Genomic DNA, 12,541 nt, shown 5'->3' on the forward strand with positions numbered 1-12,541 from the left:
ATTCACCAGAGACAGAGCAGGGAGCAGAACAGGCAGACTGACTGAAACACACTGCTCACCAGAGGGGAGCAGCGGGTGAGAACAGGAGAGGTCTGCCACGCCATGTTGGTTGCTAGGAGGCCGGCAGGGATCGAACCGGCACTGCAGAAGCTGCGGACAGCTTCACAGCACTGCACCACCAGGGAGGCCCTATCAATTATATCTTGATAAAAATGAAAAATTAAAATAAGAGAATATTTTAAAATTAAAATATAGTTCAAAATATAGTTCAAAATATTGGGCTGATTTTATAGCATATACTCAAACTATACTATAAATGGGGTTATAGTCACACAATGAAATAGTATATTGCAATGAGAATGAGTAATTTATTGCCACATATAATATGGATAAATTTCAAAACAGAATATTAAGAAAAAAGCCAGTTATACATGGTCAATGAGTCCACTGATATAAAAATAAAAACCAACTAAAAGTTATCTACGCCACTGGCCTCAGCTAGAGGTCACCCTGGAGGGCATGGGGTCTTCTGGGGTGCTGGTGCGGCTCCCTATGTCGGAGTGCCGGTGACAGTGCAGTGAGTGTAAACACAGATGGCCCCTTTTCTTCATGCAGGTTATATTTCGATCAAAAAACCCAGAAAATTGAAAAAAAAAAAAGACTGTGAGTAATGGACCCACAAGGACAAGAAATGCAAAGGCGTGTGACACACCTAGAAAGGAAAACTCCATGTTGAGTAAATGTCCTGGGTGGGCCTATGAATTTCCTCTAATGAGGATTTTCTGTAAGACCCCTGCATGTTTCCTTCTATCTTGGAGAGGGATGTGAGGGACGTTTGCTCTAAACACAGCTGTAAACAGCTGTAAAGACAGCGGCTCCAGGGGGACTGACTATCCCACGACACCACCATCAGGAAGCCGCCAGCCCCGCAGCCAACACCTCACTGCAGCTGCCGCTGCACCCCTCCTCTGCAGACCCCCAGGTTCCCCTCTGCTCAGGCAGGAAGGTCACATGTGCTTCAGGGGATCACCCAGGTCTCCCCAAGAGGCAGGATCCCCTGATGCAAGGACGTGTTTAGGAGATGCTTTGGCTGAGGCCTGTGGGAAGGGGAGGGAGAGGCCTGGGCAGAAGGACCCCCTGGGCTGCAACGAGCCCCGGTCACACTCTTGTCACCTCAGCATGACCTGGGGACTAAAAGGGGTCCTAGAGACACCCCAATTGAGACAGAGTCAGGCCTGTTACCCCCATGTCAACATTGGGCATAGGATGGGGGGGCGGGATGACCTCAGAGGAGGTGAGTCTCTTCAGCAGAGTCACCCCAGGGGACGGCTGAAGTTTGGGGACTGAGTGGACCCTGAGCTGGCAGCTATGGACAATCCATCTGCTGGGAGCCCAGGGCCTCAACCCAGAATGGTTGGGGGTCTCAGGACAGAGGCCAGCACACCCTGGTCTGGGCACACGGGCCGGGGTCACAGGCATCCTGGACTGGCTATGACCCGAAGCCCCAGGAACCAGCAGCAGGACAGGTGCAGGAGGGAAAGGCATGAGCTGGGCCACCTGCAGCCCCAGTCCAGTGACAGGGAAAAGTTTCCTTTTTCTCTGCAAAGGCAAACCCCCATCGCTGGCTCCGCCCACCTGAGCTTCCTGTGCTTGTGGCCCAGGGCTCAGGGCTCCAGAGGAGGAACTCACTTGTCCTCACTCGCAGCAGAGGCAGCAGCTCAGGGCTCTCCAGAGAACTCGAGACTCATCGTCTGCAGAAAAGGTGAGGGCAGGAGGGCCGTGGGCGGGGTGATGCGCCTCGAGAGTGTGAGTGTGAGTGTTGGGGGGACCATGGAGGAGAGCACGGTGTGGGCTGGTGTGAGGGGAGATGTGTCAGGAAACCAAGAGATTTACTAGATGTCACACGTCAGTTTAGATTTAATTGCTCATCTCATGCTTCACTGACGGTTTATTTCATTTGAATCAAGAGGCCAAAAATAAATCCAGTAAGATGATCCCAGGTCATCACTCTATGCCTTTCCTGTCTCGGGCTGTCAGTCAGGCATTCCTGGGAGAACCCCAAGTTCCTCTTCCTGGAAGATGTTCTGGAATCTAATGTAAGCATTAAAGGGTGTGTGTGTGCAGCGTGTACAGTCACAGAAAGACGTAACTTCAGGATCCCACGGTACTGGGAGTAAATTATAAAAAGAGCTTAAGGCAAGTTCAGTTCTTTTTCACCTCAGCTGGAGGTTTATATTGATGTGTGTTTTTTTTTTTTAAGATTTATTTATTTATTTATCCAAGCACCAGGTACAGTCAGAAGCACGGGAGGGTGAAAGAATTCACCAGAGCCAGAGCGGGGAGCAGAGCAGGCAGAAGGACCGAGGTACACTGCTGAGGGGAGCAGCGGGCGGCAGGGGAGGTCTGCGCGCCATGTGGGACCCTCCTCCGGTGGCCGGGGAGCAGCCGGGGATTGAACCTGCGCTGCAGAGGCTGTGGGCAGCTTCGCAACCCAGCGCTCAACCACTGCGCCACCGGGGAGGCCCCATATTAATGTGTTTTTTAAAGCTTGTAATTTTTCGTGTTTGTAGTTCCTCCTACGATGTTCTCTAGCACATAGTTCTGTTCCTTGATTCACTACATGTTTAAGAATAAATTTTCACTGTATTTTTGCTGTAAAATCATGCACAATCTTTACATCATTCTAAAATCAAAATACAGTGAAACCAAAGAAGCTGGGGGTCCTCCCCTCAGAGGGAGATAGACAGGGAGAGAGAGAGAGAGGGAGAGGAAACTCGTCCTGCGGGTCTGACCCCGGGTCTCTCTCACCCTCCCCCATCGCCCTCTGCCCCGCGCAAGGCCTCTGTCACCCTGAAATGCGAGGACCTGCGGGGGGGGGGGGGGGGGGGGGCCGGGCGGAGCCCGCACCTGCCGGGCACTGTCTGCGGGGGACGCGGGGTTTGCCCGGAGACCCTTCCTCTGGGCCACGGTCCTGGGGGGGGGCGCGTGTGGGGGGCCCGCTGCCCAGGGGGCCCGCCCTGGAGCCCCCCCGCCATGCGCCCTCACGTCCTGACCGCGGGGTGGCGCTTGTCCTGCGTCCTCCTTTGGGTCTCCGGGACCCCAGAAGTGCCGTGGGGTCCCCCTCTCTCCAGCTGTGGCCCGCTACCCGGTGTGTTGTCCCCTCCCGGCCTGTCCCGGCTGCTTCTTCCTGCGCTGACCACTCACAGCCCCCCACAAACGCGGTCTGGGAGTGAGAGAGTGTCCAGCTGAGGGAGCTGCTGTCTGGTGCTAGATAGATGAACAGATAGATCATTAAGGCTGTTGCGATTCATATTTTGGGGAATGTTCTAAAATGAGCGGCTATGAAAGGATCATATGGACAAATTTCTCCCGTTGAGCTCCCCAGCCCCACCTTCCCACTCGGTTCCTAGAGTAAACCCCGCTAGTCAGGACGCGCTGTGGCTTCCAACGCTGCTGATTCTCTTTCCTGACACGTTTCCCGAGGGCTGTGCTGGGGTCACGGGGGGAGGCACGGGGCACGGTCGTTTCTGCCACCGCCCATCAGGCAGCTCAAGGGATGCTCCCCTCCCAGGACGAACTGTCAGGTTTCCTCTCGCCCGTCTGGGGGTTCAGTGAGGAGGGCGGGAGTCTGCAGCCGAGGGTTGGTGGGATGGTCCAGGGACAGCTCCAGGCTGAGGCTCCCTGTGGCAGCTCCTCGAGGACTTTCTCTGTGGGGTCTTCACAGTCACGGCCCTTTTCCGGGGCCCACACGGATCCCCTGCATTTGGCTGTGACGCACACAGGCAATTTCAGAAAGAGATGACTTGATCTGTTAGCAGCCAGCGTGGGAACAGCTTTTCAACTTCTGAGTAGATGCAGAAGCTCACCTCAAACACTTGGTCACTGTAGATCGCAAGACACCCCGGACTGGTCTTTCTAAACATCAGAGTATTTTTAAAACAAAGACATCAAATTTATCTTTTTCTGGGTATGTTGAGAAAATGAGACGCGCTCACCGTGTGCCCAGAGCAACACAAACACCGGGCAGTGCTCACATCCCGCCCCAAGGGGTTATCCCCTCGGCTGAGCCCCCTGGCCCAGCTGCCCACAGCCAGGTGGCACCCCAAGACCCCCCTCAGCCCACACTCTGAGTGTCGGATACTCCTGCTTTTTAACCAGCTCTTCCCTAGACGGAACACTACCTGCTCCCACCAGCTCCCTCAGGTTTCAGATCAAAAGCAAATACCTGAGTCTGTCCGAGATCAGAAAATGTGCGACTCACAAGGAAAAGGAGGAACAGACGTAACACTGTGGGCGCTGCTTTCCTCACAGGACAGAGGACCCGTCAGCAGACACCAGAGCAGTAAGAGGACACGAGAGAGTGACTTCAGTGAGCCCCTGCCTTAGGAGACGGGCGCCATTTACACAGCCGGCAGGGTGTGCACAGAGAAAATGAAGACTGGGATATTTATCTGAATTTTTTTTTTATTTCTTCTTAAAATTGTAAAGGTGCCCACCCTTCAGACCTCCTGGCTGACCATGGCTGACCTTCTGAGGATCGTGCTCGTGGGGAGAACCAGAAGTGGGAAAAGCGCCTCAGGAAACACCCTCCTGGGGAAAAAAGTATTTGAATCTAAACTTGGCCCCCACCCTGTTACCCAGCACTGCCAGGCAGCAGCCCGGGAATGGCGGGGGAGGAAGCTTCTTCTGGTCGACACCCCTGGGCTCTTTAACACCAGGGAGAGCCTGGACACCACCTGTTTGGAGATCAGCCGGTGTGTCCTGCACTCGGCCTGGGGCCCCACGCCGTCGTCATGGTGATACGGCTGGACCACTACACGGAGGGGGAGCAGCAAACCCTCACGTTGATCAAGGACATCTTCGGGGATTCTGCCATGAAGCACATGATCATCCTCTTCACGGGCAAGGATGATTTGGAGAATCACAGCCTAGATGAGTTTATAGAACAACAAGAGGTGTCTCTAAGAAGCATCGTCAGGGAGGCTGGGGGCCGCTGCTGCACCTTCAACAACAGAGCAGGGGCGGCCGAGAAGGAGGCTCAGGTGCAGGAGCTGGTGGGGCTGATAGAGAAGATGGTGCAGAGCAACGGAGGGGCCTGCTTCTCTGACGCCATCTACAAGGACATGGAGAAAAAGCTGAAACAACAGGTGGAGAATTTGATGAAAATCAACACAGATAAATTAAATAATGAAATTAAACTGGTAGAAGAGGAAGATGCTGATCAACCCCAGGACAAAAGGGAAAGGAAAATCTCAGATCTGCCAAGGCAATGTGAAGAGCAAATAAGAAATACATGGTAAGGGCCTCCCCGGTGGGGCAGCGGGTTGAGCGCAGCGCTGTGAAGCTGTCCGCAGCCTCTGCAACGCTGGTTCGATTCCTGGCCGGCCAGGGAGATTCCCACATAGGGCAGCAGACCTCTCCTGTCTCACTCACTGCTCCCCTCAGCAGTGTACTTTTGTCCTTCTGCTTTTTCTGCTCCTTGCTCTGTCTCTGGTGAATTCTCTCACCCTCCTGTGCCTCTGGCCTGTACCCCAGTGCTTGTATAAATAAATAAATCTTTAAAAAAAAAGATACAAGGTAAGAAGTGAGAACAACACATTTGAAAAGGGAGGGAAGGGGGTCAAGAAGATGCTCTGGAATACATGGGAGATGCTGGCATGTCATGTCAACTGCAGGTTTTCTTCTTCATCCATGATACACGCTGAGGTGGAGCATGCATCTCCCCATAAGGCGTGACAACACCTGCTGCCTTTTTCTTCTTACAATCTGACCTTGTTACTCCCTCAGTAAGTCGTGGGGTCCGTGTCCCCTGCCTGAAGTGGATGGACCTTGTGGCTGCTTTGATAAGAGGCAGGTGGCTGACGCAGCCCGGGGGACTGCTCAGGTAGACAGGGAAGCTGCCCCCTGCTCCCTTGGGTGCCCCCTGGACTTGGCCACAGTGAACCTGGGTGGAGGGGCCCCTCCCCAGGGGAATCGTCCATGTGCTGACCACACTGACTGACAGAGCAGTGGGGGTTCAGGGACAGAATAGCCGGGACTGACCAGCACCATGTCCCTGCACCTCCCACCTCACTGGCCAGGGTGGGGATGGGGAGGGAGGGCTCCCGGGGCATCCCGGTCACCGGTGACGGGGGAAATGGAGAATCTGGTTGCTACGTCCTGCCAGCCTTTCCCAGAGAGACGCTGTGGCCCTGGGCGTGAGGTGGGGGGAGAACGGGGTGCTCTGGTGAGGGTGGGCTCCCTAAGGGACAACGTAAGTGGAGCCTCCTCCCTCCGCCCTGAGTCCCGGCTTGCTGCAGCTCCCCGTCAGGGAGAGAGTGGGCTCTGCCCCCCCGCCCTGGCCTGTCTCTACTGTGAGGTCACCCACATTTGGAATCCTGGGCCCGAGAAGCAGCCCGGGGGAGGCGGGAGTGTGAGTGGCTCAGGGGGGATGTGGGGTCACGGGGACTGAAGTGACCCCCTCTGCCAGCACCTGTAGCAGGCGACCTGGGCACTTTCCTCAGCGCTGTATGTCACCTCAGATTTCCAGTGTTAATAGCTGTAAAAACAGAATTAGCTTCCCCACGGGCTGCTCGTCGTGAGTTAGTGAAACAAATGACTCCAGAGCATCACTGGTTCCCGCAGCCGCCCGGGTATCGCCTCGGCTCGCACATCTGTGGGTGACGGTGCAGAGGCCACAGGCTGAGCTGCTGAGTCTCTGCACCTCCCGCTGGCCCAGGACCCACCCGCCTGGTTTCCTCTGTTGCTCTGTACTCAGCTCCCGCCCCCTCGCTGGCCCCTTAACCCTGGAGCCACAGAGGCTACTGCCCGGGAGAGCCGGCTCCCCCCTTTGTTCTTTGTCTTGCTTGTCCAGGCCAGTTTGTTCCTCTTTACCCAACTGAATTTCATAATGGACTGAGGTAGCTGCAGGGGGTAAGAGTAATAAAGAGTATATAAATTTTACAGTTATACTAAAGAAGTATCTGCTAATTTTATCTTACACCTGGGTCAGAGTTGAATTTGCTCCTTTGTCTCTATTTGCTCAGTAGTCTGCTTTTCGTCTAAATCATCGTACAAAGTATTGTGCGTAAAAATCAACTTTCTCGGATCCTGAGATGGGTCACACTCCTGCTGTGTTACTGTCCAGAGTCTAATAAGTTATTTATGATTCTCATGTCAATATTAACCCATGACCCACCTGGGCAGGATTATTGACTTGTGGAATCTTAGCCTCCGAGAAACATGATAAAGCCTGAGGGGGAGCTGGAGGGTCCCCCTCAGTTCCCTACGAATAGTTCGCAGAGCACTGAGATGATCAGTCTCCAGAGGCTTAAACGAGTCCCCTGGGAAAGCAGCTGGGCCGGGTGCTGCTCCGAGGGAACCCTCTGGAAGGACTGTATTATTCCCTCCATGGTGGGGGACGGTTTCCTCTTCCAGCCTCTCCTGGCATCAGGGAGGACACAGATTAGATTTTCAGGGGGAACAAAACAGAAAAGCAGCTGGGCGGGTTCCAGGGCCTGGACTGATCCTTCCCTCTTCTTGTCCTTCAGGCCTGGAAGGACCCTGCCCGCCGGAACCTCCTGGGTGACCATGGCTCAGAGCGAGGACAACACTCTGAGGATCGTGCTCGTGGGGAAAACCGGAAGTGGGAAAAGTGCCACAGGAAACACCCTCCTTGGGGAAAAAGTATTTGAATCTAAACTTGTTCCCCACGCTGTTACCCAACACTGCGAGGCAGCAGCCCGGGAATGGCGGGGGAGGAGGCTTCTAGTGGTCGACACCCCAGGGCTCTTTGACACCAAGGAGAGCCTGGACACCACCTGCAGGGAGATCAGCCGGTGTGTCCTGTCCTCGGCCCCGGGGCCCCACGCCATCGTCATGGTGATGCGGCTGGACCGCTACACAGAGGAGGAGCTGAAAACCATCGCGCTGATCAAGAATGTCTTTGGAAAGTCAGTCATGAAACACATGATCATCTTGTTCACACGTAAGGAAGATTTGGAGGGTCGCAGCCTGAGTGAGTTCATAGCTCAGGCAGGTGTGAATCTCAGAAGCATCCTCAAGGAGGCCGGGGGCCGCTGCTGCGCCTTCAACAACAGGGCGGGGGAGGCCGAGAAGGAGGCTCAGGTGCAGGAGCTGGTGGGGCTGATAGACAACATGGTGCAGAGCAACGGAGGGGCCTACTTCTCTGACAACATCTACAAGGACATAGAGAAAAAAATTAAAGAAAAAAAAGAGAACTTGAAGAAAATCTACACAGATCAATTAAATAATGAAATGAAACTGGTAGAAGAGGAAGATGCTGATAAATCCCCGGAAGAAAGGGAAAGAAAAATCTCAGAGCTGCAGAGGCGATATGAAGACCGAATAAAAAATGTAGAGGAAGAAGCCAGGCGCAGTGTGCTTGACGACATTGTGAATGTGATCAAGAAGATGCTGTCAAGAATACGGCACATGTTTGAGAAGTGATGTCAGCCTCAGCTTCCTTCCCAGTCTGTGGTGACGCTAATGGGGTACGTGCGTCCCCACGTGAGGCTGTGGCAGGGTCTCCTGTCTTCCTTGTCCCTGCACCCTGACCTTGTTCCCCGCCATGGAGCAGTGGGGTCTGTGTCCCCTGCCTGACGTGGGTGAACAGCAGGTGGCTGACGCAGCCCCAGGGACTTCTCAAGTGGAGACAGAACCTGCCCCCTATTCCCTTGGGTGCTCACCCTTGGACTTGGCCCCCGAGAGCCCCCCAGAGAGGACTCCAAGTCGCTGGCCCACTGGGGCTGACCCTCCATCTGCAGAGCAGGCGAGGCCACATGGACATGGACGCCCCCACTACCCGAGGGGCCTCCCACGTGCCTGAGAGCAACGGTGAGCCCCTCCCCCACCCACCCCCATTCATGAGAAAAATAAATGGTTGTTCTTTAAAACCACTGGGGTTGGTTTGTTGTGTCTCCATGAACCAGAATCAACATCTTCCTGCTCTTCCTGCTCAGAGCCCACACCCCACCCCTCCTCCCCCCCTCACGCGCCAACAAACAACCAGCAACACAATAGGTGCAATTTTTTCTTTAGGAAAATTGAAATAAACCCCAAGTGTTGGCACCGCTGGCGACCTGCGCTGTCCCATGCAGGCCCTGGGCACAGCCCCCCGATACCTGAGGGCGAGCACCCTGTGAAGGCTCCCGTAGCTGAAGTGGCCTCCAGGGAAGAGACTCAACCCTGTTTCCACTTCTCACCACGGGGAGAAAATCCCCTTTGATCCTCCTTCGGTTGCCCCCAAACAGGTACGAGCACAAGTTCTCACATGAACGTAAAGGGCACAACAGGCTTGTGGACAGTGGGGCGCGGGGGGTACCTGGGCTTCCTTAGTGAAGCACGAGGCTCTCTGGCTGGAAGCTCGTGGCGGGGCGGACCTCAGATGATGCCGCCTCGGGTTGTTCTCTCTCTTCTTTCTCAGGCGCCATCCCGCACGCAGTGCCCCGCCGTGACGGAACCACCTCTCTGGCAGATCGTCCCCACCTTACCTCTTTCTCTTTCTCCTTCAGATCTTCCCTGATCTTCACTGTAGATTTTTTTTTTAAGCTTTTAAATTTTTTTAATTTATTTATGCAATCAAGAACTGGGGGGCCGGCCAGAGGTGTGGGGGGTGAGAGGACTCACTAGAGACAGAGCAGGGAACATAACAGGCAGATCCACTGAAATCCACTGCAGAGGGGAGCAGCGGGGAGACAGGCGAGGTCTGCTGCGCCATGTGGGTAGCTCCCTGGCCGGGCCCTAACTCAGGCGGCAGTGGCAATAGCGTGACAGCTTGATAGAGCTGAGCCCTAAGCCCTGCGCCACCAGGGAGGCCCTGTGCTGTTTTAGTCTCTGGTGTTGCTGTGCGGACAACCCCTCCTGACAACGGGAGGCCCTGGCAGGGTCACCCTCGTTCTCTGGCCGGTGTGCGCAGGTAACAGTTTCCTCCCGCTGAGATGATAAACTCCCAGCTTGAGGGGCCGGGGAGGTGTGCCCTTCATAACAACTGCAGGCGACACAGAGTCGAGCTGGTGGGGTTTGCTCCTGGTCCTCTGCCCCCTGAACACGCTGAGCACCCACTGCACCCACGGCTTCTGGTGGCAAGAGGCTCCGCGGGGGCTCCAGAGACTGTGGGGTCCTGAGCCGGCACAGGAGGCTCTGGAGACGCGGTCTCTCCCCCAGCGCTGTGCAGAGCCCAGAACAGCGGGAGCTCGTGGGGCTGGTCACAGGTCAGCGCCTCCCCCGCCTGAGAGCAGCCCTCGGCCCTGTCTACCCACAGCGTGGAGCCTGGACCCTGAGCAATGGCTCTGGAGTTCTCCCCTCCCTCTTGTGAAAGGCATCTTCATCATCTAAGCCTTTTTAAAATCACGGTGCCTTCTCTGGGATTGGGAGTCAACAAGTCTCCGAGTTGCCCACGTGGGTGGTGGGTGTGACGTCATCACCCTAGTGCTGTCGTCATCACTTCTCCGTCGTCACCATCTTCTGCTCCACCAGGTCTGATGTGTCGGCCCTGAATGGATGCATCACACGCGCTCCCACCTGGGGACACTGGCCATGCGTGGCTGCCCGGGCTGGCGCCCGGCAGGGAGGGATTCGAAAGGCCTGAGGAGGCGGCTGCGGGCTGTGGCAAGGCCTCCAGGCTGTGTGGCGACCCGCATGCAGGCCAGACTCGTCTTGTAATACGTCGAAGTGTTTATTCATATTTTTGTCTATTTTTATTTTTATTATATATTTTTAAAGATTTATTTATTCATTTACACAAGAACCAGGGTGCAGGCCAGATGTGCAGGAGGGTGAGAGGATTCACCAGAGACAGAGTGGGGAGCAGAACAGGCAGACTGACGAAATACACTGCTGAGGAGAGCAGTAGCAGTGGGCGGGACAGGAGAGGTCTGCCGCGCCTTGTGGGACCCTCGCTGGTCAGCCAGGATTGAACCGATGCTGCAGAGGCTGCGGACAGCTTCAAGTGCAGCGCTCAACTGCCTGCGCCACCAGGGAGGCCCTTTTTGTCTATATTTAAATGGGGTTTTTTGTCTTTTCTATTAATGAAATCTGGTCCTGACTGTGGGGTGGTGCTTGTCTCTCCTCCTCTGGGGTCTCGGGACTCCAGAAGCGCTGCAGGGCCCCCCTCTCTCCAGCTATTGCCTGCTGTCAGGAAGGTGGGGTGCAGCCCAGGTGCCTCAAGGTCAGAGCCACAAACCCCAAGTCCAGGTGCCCCCTTGGGCTCAGTTCGTGTCGGTGTTTTGGGGTAAATTTAGGAAAGTCCGCCATGCTCAGGCTTGGGGGGCACAGACCTGTCTCCTGTGGCGTCGTGGGCCATTGCTTCTGGGGGTGAAATCTGGACCCTCTGCTGGTCCCAAGGAGCGTGAAGGGCACAGGACCTGCCCTCCCGGCCAGCCAGGCCTTCCCACTGGGCCCCACCCCTGCAGGGGCGCCCTCCCTGGGGCCTGTGTGGCTGAGGGTGCAATCTCCTGCCTAGTCCCCGCCATGTGCAGCACCCAGTGAAGCTCCCTTGGGTGAGTCACTGCCACCCTGTGTTTTGTCCCCTCCCATCCCTGTGCTTGTTGCTTTTCCTTACACTGACCAGGGGTCCACCCCCAAAAAACGCAGTCTGGGAGTGAGAGCATGTCCAGCTAAGGGAGCTGCTATCTCTGGTGCTAGATGGATAGACAAATAGATCATGAAGGGTGTTGCGATTCATATTTTGGGGAATGTTCTAAAAATGAACAACTATTAATGGATCATATGGGCAAATTTCCCCTATTGAGCTTCCCCCAGCCCCACCTCACCATTCGGTTCTTAGAATAAACCCCACTTAGTCAGGATGCGCCATTGCTTACAACGCTGCTGATTCCCTTTCCTGACACGTTCCCCGAGGGCTGTGCTGGGGTCACAGGTGGGAGGCACGGGGCACGGTCTTTTCTGCTACAGCCCGAGTCAGGATGCTCACCTCCTAGGAGGAATCATTAGGTTTGTTCTCCCCCTCTCTGGGTTAACCTGAGTAGTGAGGGGAGTCTGGACCCGAGGGCAGGATGGGATGGTCCAGGGGGAGCTCCCAGGCTGAGGCTCCCTGTGGCAGTACTTTCTCTGTGGAGTCTTCACAGTCACGGTCCTTTCCCTGGGCCCACAAGGATCCCCTGCATTTAGCAACACACACAGGCAATTTCAGAAAGAGATGACTTGATCTGTTAGCAGCCAGCGGAGGAACAGCTTTTCAACTTCTGAGTCAGATGCCAGAACTCACCTCAAACACGTGGTCACTATAGATCACAAGACACCCCGGATTGGTCTTTCTAAACATCAGAGTATTTTTAAAACAATGACATCAAACTTATCTATCTTTTCTGGATAACTTGAGAAAAATCAGACTTGCTCACCGTGTACAAAGAGCCAAAGAGCGAGCACAAACACCAGGCAGTGCTCACATCCCGCCCCAAGGGGTTATCCCCTCGGCTGAGCCCCCTGGCCCAGCAGCCCACAGCCAGGTGGAACCAGATTTGTCCCCCAACCAGCCCACACTCTGAGTGTCCGATGCTCCTGCTTTTTAACCAGCTCTTCC

The 12,541-nt window shown here is 55.1% G+C and overlaps 2 protein-coding genes across 2 annotated transcripts; both read left to right on the forward strand.

Moving 5' to 3' along the window:
• Positions 1–4,503: 4,503 nt before the first annotated feature.
• LOC311169046 (GTPase IMAP family member 7-like) lies at positions 4,504–5,300 on the forward strand (the record flags this gene model as incomplete). Its single annotated transcript, XM_084230740.1, is given in 2 exon segments — positions 4,504–4,771; positions 4,774–5,300. Coding segments are annotated over 2 exon segments (780 nt in total). The 5' UTR covers positions 4,504–4,518.
• A 2,269-nt stretch (positions 5,301–7,569) lies between these two features.
• On the forward strand, positions 7,570–8,448 carry LOC311169047 (GTPase IMAP family member 7-like; the record flags this gene model as incomplete). Its single annotated transcript, XM_084230741.1, has 1 exon — positions 7,570–8,448. The coding sequence occupies one exon, from the start codon at positions 7,570–7,572 to the stop codon at positions 8,446–8,448; it is 879 nt and encodes a 292-aa protein (XP_084086867.1).
• Between the last annotated feature and the right edge of the window lie 4,093 nt (positions 8,449–12,541).

Source organism: Talpa europaea (genome assembly GCF_964194135.1).
Source record: "Talpa europaea genome assembly, chromosome: 3".
Lineage (NCBI taxonomy): Eukaryota > Metazoa > Chordata > Mammalia > Eulipotyphla > Talpidae > Talpa > Talpa europaea.